The sequence below is a fragment of the Opisthocomus hoazin genome, chromosome 28 (genome assembly GCF_030867145.1).
Source record: "Opisthocomus hoazin isolate bOpiHoa1 chromosome 28, bOpiHoa1.hap1, whole genome shotgun sequence".
Taxonomy (NCBI): Eukaryota; Metazoa; Chordata; class Aves; order Opisthocomiformes; family Opisthocomidae; genus Opisthocomus; species Opisthocomus hoazin.
In genome coordinates this window covers 3,391,959-3,409,997 of record NC_134441.1, presented here as the reverse complement: position 1 = coordinate 3,409,997, position 18,039 = coordinate 3,391,959, and the positions used below count along the sequence as shown (strand labels likewise).

Sequence of the window (18,039 nt, the reverse complement as noted above, 5' to 3'; positions counted from 1 at the left end):
CTAACACATGCTGCGGATAAAATGCCAGGAGCTGGGGAAAAAAGAGTGCAAATATCCCTGTCTGCTGTGGCCAGAAATGCTATGAACGCTGCTGAAAAGGGTTTGCTAAGCATAATCCTGATAGCAAAACCTCCTTGGGATTCAGAGCATCAGGAGTATCAGCGTTGCCTCTGAAACGTGGCCGCGCCCCAGGCTTTATGAATTGCACAAGGAAAGTAGATCATCAGTCTAGTATTGTTGTTGGAGTTTTAATGGAGAAAGAGGGAAATCTGAGGTGTCTTAATTATCAGTGGAAGTCTGACATGCAAATCAGCTGCAAAAATAATTGTCATCTCTAATCAGGGCATTGATTGGGAATCTTCAAGCTTCTAAAGAAGGAATTAGAAATTCATGTGTTGTCCTTTTGTGCTACGAGAGAGGATGTTCAGCGCAGCAGGCAGTAGTGGAGATACAAGAATGATTAATATAGTAGGGTAAGAAATAAGGCAACTTTTTGGCTTCCCGTTGCAATGAGCTGGGTCTGGAGGATGCTCTAGCGAAGAACTGGAGCAGCCAGCCCCTGGAAGGGAAAGTCCACAGTAAATCCTCTACATTTTCTTCAAGAATTAAAGCCCGTGAATCTGGTTCTGACAACCAGAGCGGTTTTATGGGAAGCGAGACCTCACCAAACGCATCTAAATCTCCATGAGAAATGAAACCTGTTCTTGGAGAGAAGAGCAACCAGGTAGATAGATGTAGCCTCGTTCTTCAGAGGTTTGGTTTTTGGCACCGCAGGGCACTTTTGGTTAAGAAATCAGCTTGACGCAGTATCAGTAGCACAAGAAATGGGTTAAGAGAGCCAGCTCCCCTGGGAGTTTTCTGCTGTCTGCGACATACAAGCTAATAAAAAATTAGTTTAAACAACAGAGTCAAAGCCCCTGTAATTGCATTTACCCTGAGCTCCAGCATGTCTCTCTTCATAGCTATTTGCTGAAATGGCAAAGTTGTTGTGGAGGGTTTCCTTGCAGGCTGAGAAGGCGGGAGAAGCACCTCTGCATGAAGAAGGTACCTGTGTGTGATAGTCTGGACATACCTGGTTGGGTCTTAGCAACGTGCAAGCCCCACAGAAAACCCTTTCCACCATAATATAGAACTTGAGGGCTGAAGAGAAGATCTTGTGCTGGCCCTGCAGCTGGAGGGATAACCAGGCACCACCCAGGCATGTGTATGAATTCTTCTGCATTGGGTAGAGATGAGTACGATGGTCTCTCCACTGTGAATAACCTTTTCAGCAACCGGTTATAAATCTGCTGGTTTGTAGGGCAGAAACCCTTCACTTCTTTTGTCCTCCTTCTCTGTTTGTGGCTTCGTGAATGAAAGATGGAGAGTGAAGCATCCTTTTGTCTTGGAGGCCCTTTGAGACGTAAGCAGAGGGGCACCAGAAGATGTCATTTGGAAACGTAATACTGTGGAAAGAACAAACGATGCCGATAGGAGCAAGCCATCTGTGCGGGGTTTAGGTGGCTACTGGTGAAGCGATGTTTTCATTGTTCCTCTTGCTCTGGGGCATCTCAATCCACCCCTCCAAGCCAGGGCAACACAAGGCAATATCCCACGTAGGGCATGTTCCCCTGTGCACGCTGCTTCTGAGCAAGAGAGACTTTGACTGGCAGGTCCAACTCCAGAGCTTTTGGTGGGCCTGGCACGCTGCTCACATGAATCATTTACTTGTCTGGGTGGTTGCTTGGTGCTCCAGTGGGCTTTCCTGAAGGAAGGAGCATGAAACACGGATTCGGAGGTTGGCTGCAATATGTTTTCAACTTGTCATTAAATACAGCCGTAAAACCATTCTGTTTTCCAGCAGAAGACTTCTTCCATTACAAAACCCTCCAAGAGCTTTGTGTTGCATCCCCTGTGGCACCTTCCAGGGCAGGCTGAGTTGCATTAATGAGAGCAGACATCCTCCAGAGATGCTCTGGCTATTTTGAAGAGTCTCACCTCCGAGGTTGTAGACCTTAAAGTCTTTCCAGGTAGAAGAACGGGCAAATATGCACCTCCTTGAGGGTGTAAGACTGGATCCTTGTCTCTAAGTGCTTTTCTAAATGGTTTGTCAAGGCACTTGTGCCTTCTCCTGGGAAGCCACAGTGTAGCTGTGCCTCTGCCAAGTGCAGTGTCTCCAAACTCCTTGTGAAGTGTCACTGCTGGCATTTGGCCCTGATTCTGGGGAGAAAAGCAATTGGTGAATTAAAAAGTGCAAGGATTGCAATCTTTTGTGGGTTTTAAACGTTTGGGTGTGTTGCTCTTTTGTGATCCCTGAAGGCATCAAAACGCATTCTGGAAGGAGAAAGGCTTCTGCCTGGCTTTATGTTAGAAATTTCAGTTCAGCTCTGACCTTCTCTTCCATGCAAGACCTTGACAGAAGTCAATCAAGGCTAAAGCCTCACTTTTCTGCCTTCCACACTTCTCCCACATAGAAGGTGTTGAGGGAATTATTCAGAGAGATGGACAGGACTGGAGACAATTGAGAAACCCTTGGCTGTTAACGAAAGAAGGAAGAAAAGTAGTGATGAATTTGTGCCGTAGCCAGATGCGTTCAAAATGAGCCTGATAGAAGGCAATGGTGCTTCGCCGGCAAGAGTCCTGTGATGTCCGCAAAAGCGGTCTGAAAAACAAGGACAACTGAAAACTGTCAAGAAAAATGGTTTAATTTTTTAATGTAAACCCAGTAGGTGGATCCTTGGTCACATACAGGTTCCTTATACACCACTGTAGGCGACGGCATTAATTGCAAATTCCCCATGGCTGAAGCTGAAGGCTTCCCATTTCATGGTCCCAACGCTGGGTGAGATCCCTCTCGGCGGTGCTGATGGGTGTTATGCTGCTGATCTCCAGATTTCCCTGCAAGTCTTTCGTATGCGCAGGGACTAATTAGTCTCCTTAACTATGCCCAGTTTGTAAATAGCGTCTTGAAGCGGTGAGAGATGGGATTTGTGATAGCACTGTGAGTAATGTGGTAGGTACCGACGCTCTTGGTAGGGTAGTGCTGGAATAATTTCCCTCCCAATTACAGGAGGAGGAAGCTGCAGCTTTATGGCTGGAGCCCGTCCGGAGGTGCCCATTTCTTTTACGCTGTGTCTTGCAGGAAAACATAATTTACACCTAAATGTGCACATTTCTCTTTTTCATCTCTGTGCCTCCGAAGCACGAGATGTTTTTGTTTTGTTGTCCAGGAGCCTTTACTGGTTGTCAAAGCCATCTTTCTGAAAGCATAATAATTTCAGCACGTTATTATTTTATGGGCACAAGGCCCCTTTAGAAATACATGGTGTTATGGAAGCTGCTGTTTGATCCGTGAAACAAACCCAAAAAAACGCATCAGAAGATCAATCCCGTGAGGTGCAAAGTACCCAACTAGCTCAAGATGTGCCGGCGCTACTCTCTGGCTTTGCTTTTTTTAGGATGACTAAGAATCAGTTTTGTAACCCAAAATGTAACGCTTTTCCATCCTGACAGAAGCAGAGGAATTAGATTTTATTTTATAAAGATGCTGAATAGCAGTGTTTGGCTGAGATTCCTCTCATTAGCTGTAGCTCATGAAATATTTTTGTTGGCCAGCAAAGGTCTAAGCCTTGGGGTTGTCTGAAATTGTTGTTTCACCCCAAAGCAGTGGAAGACTTGGGGAAAATTCCCCCGCGATTTCTGGAGAGCCCAATACATTTAATCCCCGTGAAATTCCTTTTGTTACGAAGGAGAGACATGACTGAAGGTGTTAGAAAAAGTGGCCAGAGTTAAACAAGAAGAAAATCAAAGGAATGTTTTGGAAGAGCTGCATTGCTGAATGCTCGCATGACATGGAGGAAGTCCTGGCTCAAATGACGGGAGCAGCACTGGGAGGACCTGAGCGTCCTCTGAAACAGCAGAAACCAGAGAGATAAGTGGTTTAAAACAGAAAAAATTTAAAAAATCCAACAACTTATTGCTGACATGAATGGTTTCAGCACTGCGTTTGGACAAAAGGAAGCCCCCAGTAGCAAAGTGAGGTTTGAGGGCAGCTGCTACGCTGAATGGTCCAGGCAACAGGGCGAGCTCTTCTATTTCTTTGGGTTTTATTCTTATTTCTTATATTTCCCCTTTGGTTTTCTCCGAGCTAAGCCTGTTCACCGATTCTCTGTTTGCAGATCCCTGGAGAAGTCATCAACACCCTGTGTGGATACAGGACACTCGATAAAGAGGTAACATTGGCTTTTTCCTTCATATGTACGAGATTTGCTTCTCCTTACCCAAGCACCCTAAAACAAAACAGTGATCTGCAGGTGAGCTCTTCCCCACCAAGGACGGCTGTTACTGCAGCTGTGTATAAATTCATTTTTATTGCTTTTCCCTGGCATCTCGGAGTGTTGCTCAGGCTCGTGACATGCTTGGGTAGTCCCTGCAGGCTTTGGCGTGGCCTTTCTGGATCAGCCCCAGGAAATGCTGCTCCTCAGTTGTGTTTTGAGGCTTGGTGGTAGGAGAGAAGATGATTCTGAGGCCTTCGGGGGGTGACGGCAGGGCTGTGTCGCAGCAGAGAGCTTCAGTATCTCCGTGCATATGGTCTGTAGCTCCCAGGGACGTTTTTTTGGCAAGAAAAAGCAGGAGAAGGTCCAATCCAAGAAATTAATTCCCAAACACTTGTCATGCCACTCCTTTGGCTTGTGAGAAGGAGCAAACGTGAGGAATAACATCTCCCCCCAAACCCAACATCTCAGTGAAAACCCTGATGTTTCTTTTCACTCTTCTTCTAGCGCCTGGAGCTGCTCAACGTCATCCACGTGCGAGGCTGCATCCACGCCGTCGGGCTCTGGCTCAAAGACAACTTCGAGGCCACTTTCGGCATCGTTTGCTCCCTGCTGCTTCCGCAGGTCAGTGGCGGATCCGGTCGGCGTCCTCTCGACATCTTTCGCTGTGCTGGAGGAGGAAAATAATTCATTTTTAGTTGTTTTTTTCCCCTCCGTTTACATCTGAGAGTTGTGTCTTGGGCAGCAAACATCGTAGCGCTTTCTAGAGCATCCTTAGCAAAATTAACAGTTTACGACTACTGTGCTGGCTGTCTTGTAACACGCTCCTGAAATCTAATTATTGATCAAGTAAGAGCACCTAAAAGCAAGGCATGCCAATGTTTGCACAGCAAATCCTTTTGTTTTTACAGCTCTCTTCAAATAGAGCATAAATATTAACCAAAATAAACCATAATCGTAAATTTAGCAGGATTTGCCATGCCTCATGAAATCTGATTCCCATTAACAAAGCCCAAGGATCCAAGCAACTTTCCGGCACAGGTAATTAAGCTCTCCATCACAAATGCTCGACGTGGAGAGAAATTCTGAATTGGCAGCTGAGGCTGCCCCTTTGCCACACTGTTGGCACTGTGCTAGCAAGGAGGTGAATCTCTCTCTTAGATCTTTGCAGAACTATTTTTGACGAAACTTTGAGAATTCGTGTTGATTTGATCCTTTTTTTTTTATTTTTTGATTCCTTTCGAGGCTCACAAGCTTTCTTTTCATCTCATTGGATGTAACGGTGGGTTTGCCACTGGAGATTTTTGGTCATGCTTTCCAGATAGGGGGTTTTATCTAGATGGGAATGAAATTGTTTAATTTTTTAATGTGTTTCTGCTTGCAGTGAAAGGTAGAATAGTGGTTGAAAAAAGCAGAAGCTGTTGGGGAAGCATGTGGCGTGTTGAGCTAATTTTTCAAAGGATGGACTTGCCTCTTGAGCTCTCAGATGTTCCAAATGAAAAACCAAGACAGGGGAGCAGTTTGTGCCCAGTCCTAGCTGTGATGCTCCATGCTTCTAAAGTGCTTTCTCCCAAGCACGCAGATGAGCAATGGACTTCTGCTGTGCTACCACCAGGAAGTGTACCAGGCACAGAAATGGGGTGAGAAAGTGCCGTGATAGAGGCGACCGCTTCCATCTGCCTCGCAGGATGTCAAGAGCCCATTACAGGAGCTGCCTGTTGCGTTACCCATTAACATGCCAACATGATGCTCTTAATTGGGAAGGATGGGGAGAAAAACCAGAGATGGCAATAAGGATTGCTGAGCCTTGATGAATATCAAGTGCTTTTGAGCAAGCGTTGTGATTTTTCTGGCATGCCGTTAAATGCTCTTCAGATGAAGAACCTCGTCCTTCCCATCTGCTCACGATTTCCAGGTTTTAAATATAAATCGGATTTGATTCTGTCAAGTTTTGGAGGGATTTAAGTTATAAATGGCCATCTGTGTTGCCAGGAGCTGTCAGCCCAGAAACAGCTCCATCCCCAGCATCTGCCAGCAGAAAGCTGGGGTGAGAATATTGTCCTTGAATTGCTGATCCGAGGGGGAAAGCGTTGGCACCGTTTATGTGGGGAGGTGACAGTGCCTTGAACTTTGGGAAGACTGAATGTATTGACTTCTCCCATCTTTGGCTTTTGGGTATTTGTTATGCCCCACACAGGACATGTGCCTCTCTGTGAAGCTGCAAACCACCTTGGTGGAAAACTTGCAGGATGCCAGGGAGAAGGTTGGGACTACGATCCACGTCCCAAGTCCAGCTTTGGGTTTTGCCCAATTTTCCTCAAAGCATTGCTCTTCCTTAGGATCAAACCTCAGCCTTGTCCATGACAGTGAGCAGCTCAAGAGCTCGAAGGCTGGGGGCTGGAGCTCAGCTGATGTTCTTCATCTGAGTGCATGAGCTTTGTGCTTGGATTTGGGGTAAACAACGGACTCTTATGCAGAAAGAAGGACCTGAGAAAATTGTTGGCTGATGTAGGGCCCCCACGGAGAGTGAGCAATTATTGCTCTCAGTGGTGTCTTTCCATCGTGTTCAAATGTGGGAAACCACCAAATTTTGTCTTTCCATCATTCTTTTTCTCTGCTTTTCCTTAAATATCTGTGCAAGAGGCCAAGGGCACAGGGCAGACTGCTTGGCTTTGCTTTTTCACACGTGCGGGCGTCTGACTCATTGGGTTCAGGGAAAGCCATAAATTTGGGTCCTGTTGGGTGTTGAATGTGTGAGGAGACAGGGAAACATCCTGCCCGAGTACGTCACCGCGTGGCAGCCAACCTTTCTCCTGGCTGGTGCAAGGCAGAGGGAGTTTGTAATTTTACGAGCATTCTTAAATCATGAATGCTGCTGCCGTTTGTAAGTAAGCCATCAAGCAATGGGGGAAAAAATCCCATTTTAGGAGTGAGGAAGTGGTTGTGTTCATTTGTCTTACTTCACTCAGAATGAAGCATGAAGGCACAAACTCACTTATTTTTCTGCTATTGCAGAGTACCTTTAATTCTCTTTTTTTCCCTCCCTGTATTTCTCCAGTAATGATTCCGTCTCATCGCCCTTCTTCTCAGCCAAGCTGCAGACCGAGGCCAAACCGTGATGCATTTCACGTCACTCTCAAAAAGACGTTTTAATTTAGTCGCTGGCAGTCAATGGTAAATTCACATTGTGGCCTTGTACTCGTCGTGTTTAATTATGAAGCAGCCCCAGATCTTTCTGGAGGTGCGGCAAAGCACATGAATCTGTTTTGTACTGGCTGCACCCCTACCTTCCCTGCCTCCAGCAGGATTATCCAAGGAGTTTACAGCATGTGTAAAACGTGTTTGTAGCTAAAATAAGCCAAATAACCTGGTGCATTGCTCTTTCCCTTTTGCCATGCCCAGCTGCTCTTTCTGTAGCTTTTATGACCTCGGGAGAAGCACCTCCAACTCTTCCACTCCTGTGTCTTGGCAGGGAATGTGTTCTGACGGTGTTTCATCCTCCTTAGCAAGGTGAAGACGTAGCCGCCGTCATAAGGTAGAAACAAGTGCATAAAAAAAGCCCTTCACCCACTTTTTTCTCCATCCTAAAGAAGCAGAAAGTGGCACAAGTCCAATTAAAGAGGAAACAAATCTCTGAAAGGTCACTGCCAAGGGTTAATATTTATCGACTCCGTGGCACAGCCAGCTCGCAGTAAGTTGTTGCTACCTCCGTTTCGATTTGTTGTTTCATCAATCTCCAAAGTTCTGCGCTGGGAGCAGCAACAGAATAACAGGGCATCAGGGTAGATGTAGGTGTGCCCTCCTAAGTGTATAAATCCAGAAGATTAACGATTTCAGTCCTCAAAAATGCAGCATTAGACTTGCAACGGGAGCTCTGCAGGTTGGCATCTTCATCTCTTGGTGACAGTAATGTTAAATGTTTCCTTGGGTAAAGGGCTTTGTGTTGCCAAAATTCCCCTTTTCTTTGCAAGATTAGTTTGTATTTTCTTTGCTTTCTGATTTGTTAGTTGCTCCAGTGGCTGGAAGGCGGTATATTCTCAAGTGGCTGAAGCGTGCTTAATGTAGCAGAAAAGGGGAATAAAAAGGATTTTTCCATCTGCAGACCATGACCTCTATGACAGCCTGGCCTATAAATATCAATTTATGGCAGGAAAAGCCAATAAAAGATAAATGCTTGCCTTTTACTTCATTAGCTCTGGGAAAGCTTGAGATGATTCAGCTCTGCCCTTTAGCAGGATCCAGCTTTACACCCGCCCAAACGGGCAAGGACCTCCGGAGCCGGGCGCGCGCCTGCACAGCAGCTGGTGACGTTTGCACGGGAAAAAGGTTTTCTTGCAGCAAGTTTTGCTTGTGGAAGACCCTCGCTGGGCTGATGGGTTATTTGCTGCATGGCCAGAGTTGGTTTTGTCGGGACCGCGATGCAGCGGGATGCGGTTAGTCATGCTGTTGCCCTGCAAGGGCTCTTGAGCATCATTTTGTTGCTATTTTCCATTCTTAATTTTTGCCCTTGTTAAGCAAAAGCCAAATTAAGCTTTGTTTGTTTGATTGCCTAGGAAAATGCGACTGGAGGAGCTGAGCTCCTGTTGAGTGCTCTGCAAGGGCCCAAAATGCAAACTTTCCACCCCGAATCAAGCCACCGATCTCATGCACATGCACACGTGTATACACACACCCCTAAAGGAAAACAGCTGTGGTTTCCCAGGCCATTTTCTTCTTGTATCATAATTTGAAAAAGAGCATTTGAGCCCTTTCCTTCTTTGCTTCCAAAAAAGGTCCTTAGGTTCTTCCTATAGCCAGATGTGGAAGAGCCAAGCCATCCATCAGTGAGCATTTCCCGGTGAGGAGGATATTGCCATCGGATCTCGGCCATATCAGCCCCGTCAAGACCTATTCCTAATGCAAAACTATTTAATCTGAAAGGACAAGCGGAGCCGCTACGGGACAGAGCAAAGCTGGGGCTTGGCAAACCTGGAGCTGAGCACCCAAAATCCTCAGAATAAATCTTACAGCACCTACGTGGGAGACAGACATGCATGGCTTATGTCTAGCAGAAGGCTCTGAGCTGCACCAGAATCACAGAAATTGGAGCGTAGCCTGAAATCCTTGTGTATATTGAACTTCCACAAGTGCTGGAAGAGAGGGAATAACCATTAGTTGTGTTAAAGTTTCCTGAACTTCCATGTTAATCTAATTTTGATCTTGTGATGTCGGTAGGAAATCGGTCATTAGGATCGATGCTGCCTTGTTTGAAATGGTTGAGAAAAGTCTCTGTTGGCTGCTGTCAGCTCCCAGCGAGGAGAGGGCTTTGGGCTTGGAAGGAGGGAGAAGCTTTGATCCCAAGAAGTGCAATATTAGGGTTTGTCTGAGCCGGATCGCGCTGGAGAACCAGGCTGCTTCGCTACCACCACAAAAAAGCGTGGAGAACGGGCGCTGAAACCACCGGCCCGCGTATTTCCAGTCTCTTCTGGATATCTCTCGTGATATAAAGATGACTCTTCATGCCTTGGAGTAATACCAGGGGATGAAGTGAGATGTTTGCTGTGTCAGGGGCAATAACTGTTTAATTTCTGGAGCTATGATTTGGGAACAGCAGCAGGACAGTGTCCTTGCTCAGTCGGGAAGGCCAACACCCATAGCTTAACCACGATACAGCACCCAGTTATAATCAGTGTCACTGTTCGAAGTCGGCTAGAAATAACTGCAATATTAACAAAACAACGGGGGATTTAATTTGCTTTTTTGAGCTTTTGCTGTTTTGCACAGAGAAAACTCAAGGGTCTTCCAGCAGCAGGGACTTGCAGACGTCCATGGGAACCTTCTGGGATTAAATGAGCATTTGTAATTGGGGCTTAAAACAGAAGAATCATCATTGCCTGGCTGCGTGTCCCTGCGTAGTTTTGCTGGGGCGGGGAGGTCCCTCTCCCGGGGACTCAATGAGGACAGGAGAAAACACAAATGAGGGGTTTGGTTAAGCGGCGCGGGAGGATGTGAAAAGCTGCAAGTGATGACTGGGTTTTATTTCCCCGTCCTCCCAGGTGGCTCGTCAGCATCGTACAGCCCCTGGGAATTCCAGGCAAAATCCCTGAGGATTTGTGCTTTGGAGAGCTTTTTTCCTCTCTGATGGACATAAATTTCCTTTAATTGCTTGGATGAGTTGGATGGGAGAGTTTATGGCTGGCCCTCGTTGACCGCAGACGTCCTGCTCACCCTTTTTCTGGCTGAAAATGAAGACGCAGAAGTTCCTCACCCTAAATTGGGTGGGTCTGGGCAGACTTCAGACATGGCTTTCCAGGGGAGTCCCAAAGTGCTGCCGAGAGGTGGAGATCAAGGTCTTCAGCTGCAAAATGCCAGTTGGGATCGGCTCAAGGCCGTCAAGCTGCTACTGGGAGGAACTGGAGAGGTGGGAAATGGCAGCAGACATCTGTCACCCTTTCTGGTTTGTGGTACATTCAGATATTTAACTTTTCTTCAAGAAAAAAACCAAAATCAAAACAACAAAGCAGCAAGATATCTCTTTGCTGGTGCAACATTGTGTGCTTAGTGGGTTAAAATATAATAATCCAGGTATCTGCGTGGCCATAGTGATTATTGTTGCTTCTAATGGTTGTGCTTTGGTTTTGCAAAGTTTTTCTTCTTGATTGGTGCTGGAGGTGAGCAGGGAGCAGAGGGCGAGGCGGGCAGCGGTGCGTGCAAAGGGGTGGACGCGGGGAGGATGAGCCTGTGCGAGCCTCTGCGCGCTCCCTCCTGCCGCGGCCGGCTGGGGAGCCAGGCAGCAATTCTCCGATAACGTCGTCTGCAGGGGGGGGTTCTCCAGAGCTGTCACCGCAGGGGATCCCCGACTTTGGATGCCACCGAATTACAAATAGCATTATTAATGCAAATTGCAATCTATAGAGTGCAATTACTAGTGCAATATCATTGCAATAATTATATTTATATCATATTGTGGCTTCCCAGTTCGTCTGCATGCTTTATTGATTCCCTTGATATGCGAAGGTCTTTGGATTTATTTTATGCGTGTAACTGTGCTTGTGCATCCTGTAAGAGTGGCTACTAGATGATTGCACCCCCGTGCAAACCCTGTGTGTTGAAATCCCCCAGCCGAAGGCTCAGGCGGTGGCAGACTGGAGACCTCCCGAGGCAGCGGTGGCTTCTGAACTGAGCTGAACGCCAGCCAGAAAGAAGAGGCAATTCCCAACCTGAAATGACCCGCACGCCGTAGCTCCCAGGCAGCTCTCCCTTCGCTCGGTGATTACCATCATGAGGGAGGGAAGGCAGGGAGAAAAGCAGCTTTTTAATTTTTTTAGCCTCATATTTGAGACGTTTTGTTAACATGCTCCTCTACGAGAACGCCTTCCTTCATATTGCAGTGCCATAAAATCAGCACTCGCATTGGGAGTCTCTTTGCTTCTGGAAAACACGATGCCCTTGGTGCCGGGGATATTGAACGCATCTGTATTCCTGACAGCTTTTTCTGCTTTCATTAAGTGAAAGAGGATATTTAGAGGCGAGCTGGAATGGAAGCCGGTTCAGAACTCGGAGGAGAGCGAAGGCTGTGGGACGCAGGCTGCCGACTGAGGACTTGGGGTACTTTTATTCCATTTAAGAAGTCCCCAGTTTAAGCAGGGTTGGCTGCGGTACCTGGGACGTGGCATCGCCGGCGGGAGGGTTGATGTCCCTAAACCTGGCTGGTTTTGCAGAATTGGATTCATTTACATCAAATTTATTGGAAACACAAATCTTTTCTGAATTACCGTTTGGTTTAGGGAGGAAAAGAAATTACATGCTTGCCTTAAAATTTGTCATTTCTAAGGGTTTTGGTTGCTTGGTCCTTTCACTGTGTCAGCAGTGGGATTTTAATCCGCCCAGTGATGACATGCTAATAGAACTAAATAATGCTAAAGCTTGACATAAGTATTATTTTAAAACTTTTTAAATCCTTAAAGACTCTGCCGTTGAATATGGATTAGCACAATCCTATTGTCTGGATCCGCATGGGAGAGGTTGCTCTGGGCTCTCCCTGCAGTTCATGGAGAGACGGAGCCATCTCCAAGCATCGTCCAATCAGCCTTGGCCTCCTGCATCCCTGCCTGGAGGTTTCTGCAGCTTATGGGGACAAAAGAGGGGACGGATATGGGAAAGGAGAGCAGGCATTTCCATGACAAAGTCTTTGGTTTCGTGATTTTTGCTTCTTTGCTGAAAGCAAGCCCCATCCCAGGTGACCGTGAGGTCGCACAGCCCAGTTGTGGTCCTGCACACGTTCTTGGGAAGTGAGTGCGTCTCGCACAGCTGGAGCCGGAGATGAACACTGGGTCCGTGCGCAGGCTGAAATCATTTTGGAGCGTATTTGGGAAGGAGTTGCCTGCTGAGACGGACGTGTAACCCGCAGCACAGCGGTGGCTGTGTTGAGGGCAGCGCGGAGCTACGCAGATACACACACAGAAGTTGCTGGGGCTGTAAGATAACCTGATTTCGGGCCATCTGGATAACAAAAGGAGATGCTGAGATGTTTCCAGACTTCAGTTTTCCTTTCAGTGTCTGCAGTCGTCTTTCCCAGCAAAGAACCCTCATGACACAGATCCAGCATTTCTGCAGTTCCCATGACTAGGAAAGCCCTGCTAGCCGTAACCATGCAGCAGCCTCCGGCACCTCATCTGGTCTTTTGGTGATTAATCCTATTATCAGTAATTAGGTGGAATGTCAAATAAGTAGGATGCTCTCTGGAGATTGGTGAGTGCAATTAGGAAAGCGGGAAAGGGGCACGTTCCAACCGAGGACTTCAGGGAAGGACTCCCTGTGTTGGGAGAGCATCTCAAGGGACGTGGTCTTCTGCTTCTTCTGACTTGTTGAAGGAAGAGCTTTCAATCCCGGGAGTCCCCTCAGGATCCACCTCCAGGTGAATTTGGGAGGGAAAAGTAAATACTGAGCTGTTTTAGGGCAGCTTCTGTGCAAGGCATGAGCTGCTCATGCGGATGGCGGGATATTGCTCCGTCTCTGAAAGGCAAATTAATAAACCCCGGTGATGTTTGTGTTTGCCTGTTTGCTTTCAGCTCACTGGGTGACGCTTATCTGATTTGCTTTTTCCCTGTGGAATTTTTGCCTCCATTTTCTGCAGCCTCCTCTAGATAAACGCTTTCCCCAATGGGATAAAATGGTCCCTAATTTAAGATGTGTCATCCTCATTCATCTTTCTCTTGATGTTCCCACTTTCCAGACTATTTAATGGATCAATTAGGACGCAAAGAAATGATGAATAACATTTTTCAGCTCCAAAACCAAAGCAGTGCAGGAGGTTCCAGCTGAAGGATGGTACGGGTGCGGCCGGGCGATTTATTGACTCTTTGTTGCAAGGAATAGTTATGCCGAAAAACGTGTGAACTGCTGGCCTCAAAAACGAGAGGAAAAGCCCTGAGGCTCGAGATGGGCTCATCCTTCTCCATTCCCTCTCGTGCACTGAAAAGGAAACATCAGGTGAAAGCAGAGCAACGGGCTTGAAATCTTGTGCTGATGAAAATGCTTTTTATTCCCCCTTCTCCTAAAGATTTGAAGTGTATTTTTTAATTCCCTGACAGCCAGCAGGGAAATGGGAAGTCACCTGGGTGACACCATGCTTGCAGCCATACCTTCATTTTAGCAAGAGCCCAGCCCTCTGCCTCTCTCTTTGCAATGCTGGCGGTGACGTCCAGCTACTCCATGTCCCTCTGTCAGGGCTGATGTGGGAAGTCGCGACGTGGACGTGGCCATTAGCAGTTTAGCGATGGGCCTCTTGCTTTGCCAGAAGATTTTTCTGGATCTTCTGTTGTCTCATGACCAGGTTTGGAAGTTCAGATGACATCATCCCTTGCAGGAGAAGACCTTCAGGAAGGGTTGGCATGACTGTAGTGGGTTTAATACTCCTATTTTGCAGGTGATCGGCCTCGTGATGGCTTGGCTGTATTGGCAAAAGCTCAACGAGATCTACTCCAAGCTGGACACTGTTGACTTCAAGATGCTGAAGATGCGGGATTTCAGCTTTGGGGCGGTGGACCTGAGCGGCGCGGGCTGGTGCTGGTGCTTGCCCAAGGAAGGCGGCTACATCCCCGTCAATGCTGAGGAGGAGGAAGACGGGGAGGAGGAAGGTGCCATCTGCCACAGCAAAGTGTGAGAAGCTGAAGGACTGAAAGGCGGCTTGGAGCAAAGCTCTTAGGGAATCGGCGGATGTTGAATGTGGAAATAATGCAATTTATCTTCTCAGGTTCAGGAGATACTTTGGGGGAAACTGTGAAGTAACACTGGAAGGTTATAAAATACACAGTGCACTGTGCGGGCACGTGAGCTCCCCGGGGTCCTTTTGCTCCCTTGGCCTTTTGAAGCATTTGTACATCTCCTTATTGGGTTTTCTGGGTTTTTTTTACACAATAAATGTGACTTCTGTTTGGTTTTGCAAAGTCGCTTCCGCTCGCTGCGTGCCAGTCCAGCTGTCAGGGAGGGACATGGCACCATGGTCATTGCATTTTGGGGTACCTTTATACTAATATTTAGCCTGATCTCCTGAAAAATGGTGGCTTTATGGTAGATTCCCCAGGTGTGCCCTGGCCCCACAAAGACGAGCCTAAAGGCAAAAATGGAGCAGCTTGCCCCGCAGAGCCCTTCCAAAGGGCTTTTCCAGGAATCACATCCCCAGGGAGACTAAATATGCACCTCCTGGAGCAGGATGGATGTTCAGTCAAGGCTCACACAGGTGGAAAACACCCATTTCTGAAGGTGTCCAGCTCTTCCCCGTGACCTGCGGCTTCAGTTTTTATCCCTGGGCAAGGAAAAGGAGAGCACGGCAATTTTAAAAACGGAGACAGCTTTACTGCAGCAGCGCGCTGTCCCTGGGAACGGTGGTAACTCCGTGCTGCTGGAGACCAACCTCGAACGACCAGGTAAGGAATTACCTTTTATAATATTTCTTTTCTAGTGCAACAGCTTGGTGATCAAGGCGACAATTCTCTCCGGCATCACTCGGGATATAGGAATCAAACAGCTGCTGGGTGTCGCATCCACCCCTGGACTGGTAAGTTGAGCTATGTTGGGAAATGGGCTCACAGAGGGAAACCTCCAGCAAGACAAAGTTCTTCTTGCATCAAGAAGAATGTGGCTAGCAGGAGGAGGGAGGTTCTCCTTCCCCTCTACACTGCCCTGGTGAGGCCTCATCTGGAGTACTGTGTCCAGTTCTGGGCTCCCCAGTTCAAGAAAGATGAAGAGCTACTGGAGAGAGTCCAGCGGAGGGCTACAAGGATGGTGAGGGGACTGGAGCGTCTCCCCTACGAGGAGAGGTTGAGGGAGCTGGGCTTGTTCAGCCTGGAGAAGAGAAGGCTGCGAGGGGACCTTATAAATGCCTACAAATATCTGAAGGGTGGGTGTCAGGAGGATGGGGACAAGCTCTTTTCAGTGGTGCCCAGTGACAGGACAAGGGGCAATGGGCACAAACTGAGGCACAGGAAGTTCCGTCTGAACATGAGGAGGAACTTCTTCCCTCTGAGGGTGACGGAGCCCTGGCCCAGGCTGCCCAGGGAGGCTGTGGAGTCTCCTTCTCTGGAGATATTCCAGCCCCGCCTGGACGGGGTCCTGTGCGGCCTGCTGTGGGTGACCCTGCTTGGGCAGGGGGTTGGGCTGGGTGACCCACAGAGGGCCCTGCCAACCCCTACTATTCTGTGATTCTGTGATTCTGTGAAATTGCAAAAATACGAGTGTATTAATAAAAAAAAAAACCAAACTGCAGTGAAACCCTCTGCAAAGCTCCCTGGGCTGCTCTGGTGCGGGCTCAGCAACACCTTGCTGATGGCAAAGCTTCCCCCGGCAGCCGCGAGCCAAACGCAGAGGAGGGAGCATAGAGCAGGGACCCGTTTTCTCTCGGAATGAACCCGAATCCCGCGGGTACCCCGGGGCGGCTGTAGCCTCTGCATCTACCAAGCGAGAGGAATCATCGCAAAAGCAAAATGCGAAGAGAAAAAAGTCTGTTTTTCGAAAGAGCAATGTGTCTGCAGCGCCGCTCGGCGAAGGAAACGCTGCCTTTATTAGTAGAGCTTTTTATTAATGAGGCTATTTTGGAAGCCAGAGGCTGGCTGCATTTATGAATGCCCAAGCAGGGAAAGGTGGGTGAGCGCTGGTGTGCGACTGCCGGGCTCTGTCTCCCTCTTCTGACTGTTTCCAGGCTCTATTTGATAACCAAATCCCCAGCACAGGCTTGAAAAAAATGGTTTTTTTGCCACAAATCACATTGAAAATGGAGCTGTGGACCACAAGAGCTGAGCAGTGGGATTATTGAATTTTTTTTAAAACAGTACGGCCAAAATTGGGTTGTTTGGGTTTTTTGGCAAGTGGAGAAGGTAAAACCTGCAGCCCAGGGAAATGGGGTGAGCACGATCATTTCAGGGAGAACAGGGTGGCTGCCTTTACCCGGGCAGCTCGCAGGCTCCGGGGATTTTGCTTTCCCTCCTTCTTCCCCCGCTCTGCAGGAGCTGTTTAGTAAAACCTGAAGAAATACAGGCTTGTAAATTCATCCTGCTCTTTGTATTTCCATGTATTTGGAGAAAGAACGTTCATTTATTTTTCTCTTTATTACAGGACAAGTCTTTACACTGTGAGACCAACAGCTTTGTACCATTTTCCCGGCTGGGCAGAGCCCGCTGAGGCCGGACCCCAGCACGGGCGGCACTGAGCGGGTCGGACGCCAGCAGGGTTCCACGCCTGGATTAATGCCGGGTTTTTGGCAGGCGGTGAGCGATGGGAGATGGGGAGAAGTGGATTCACGCGTCAGCTTGGGCACCCGGCTGCCCTGTTCCTATGGACAGTTGGTCTGTAAACGCCTGGAAAACGGGAAAAGTAGATTTAAGCAGGAGCGTGAAATCCTAAGTGCGCTTCGCAAAAGCTTTTCTCCCCACTTGCAGACATGCCTCGTAACTAAAGAAAGGGGATGCCAATAATATTCCCTAGTTCACCCTAAATTTTGCATCTTGAAATCACTGCTGCCTTGCTCCAGCCCTGACCCTGCTACACACGGAAGAGAAAACGCAGTAAAACAGGAGCGGGGATGAAGCATCAGACAGGTTTTGCTTTGCTTCTGCCGAGACTGCGGGTCGTGCCGTCGAATAATCTCCCCCGAGGTGAGAGAAAAGCCCCGATATCGGATGACCTCAACGCGCAAAGTCTGATCTCCCAGTCCTCATTTTTCTCTGCTTAACGATGAGGCCGGTTGTGACGAAGTGCCGGGCGCCGCTTTGATGCGGATTTATTGATACCCCCGTTAAAAGGCGAAGCGGGGGCGAGCAAGCCGGGCGGTAAATAGCAGCCGACAGCTCGGGAAGCGAAGCGGGCGCACTCGTGTGACGGAGAGCTGGCTTTTCGTGAAATCGAGTTTACGCGTGTTCAACACCTTAAAAGCAAAATGTGGAAACTGCAAAATAATTTGATGTGCAGTCATCATCCTCACCCCACCCCCAAACTCTGTTTGATGGCCCAGGGGCTGATCCTGTCGTCCCTGGGGGTTTTAGGAGCTTTCTCACTCGTGGTGATGCTTCTCTGCACCTCCCCGAGGAATTTCTTTCCATTCCTTAAGGTCAGATGTAAGTGATATTGCACAGAGCAAAAAAATAAAAGGAATTGCTCTCCCAAATCCCTAGCGATCCAGGCAAAAAACCCTACCAACAGCTTCAGAAGACGCAGATCCTGCAAGTTGGGGGTGGGCAGCTCGACTTTTCCTACGTCCCGGTGGCCCGATACCTAGAGACCATCGATGCGCAAGACCAGACCTCTGCTGGCT

General features: G+C 48.1%; 1 protein-coding gene across 1 annotated transcript in view; it reads left to right on the top strand.

Moving 5' to 3' along the window:
• The window catches only part of LOC104338080 (tetraspanin-15-like), a 48,808-nt gene extending 34,178 nt beyond the window's left edge, over positions 1-14,630 (top strand). Inside the window, exons 6-8 of the mRNA XM_009944097.2 lie at positions 4,158-4,211; positions 4,761-4,877; positions 14,161-14,630. Coding sequence (XP_009942399.2) covers positions 4,158-4,211; positions 4,761-4,877; positions 14,161-14,397 — 408 coding nt within the window. The 3' untranslated portion in view covers positions 14,398-14,630. The remainder of the gene's footprint in view (positions 1-4,157; positions 4,212-4,760; positions 4,878-14,160) is intronic.
• The last annotated feature ends 3,409 nt before the right edge of the window (positions 14,631-18,039 follow it).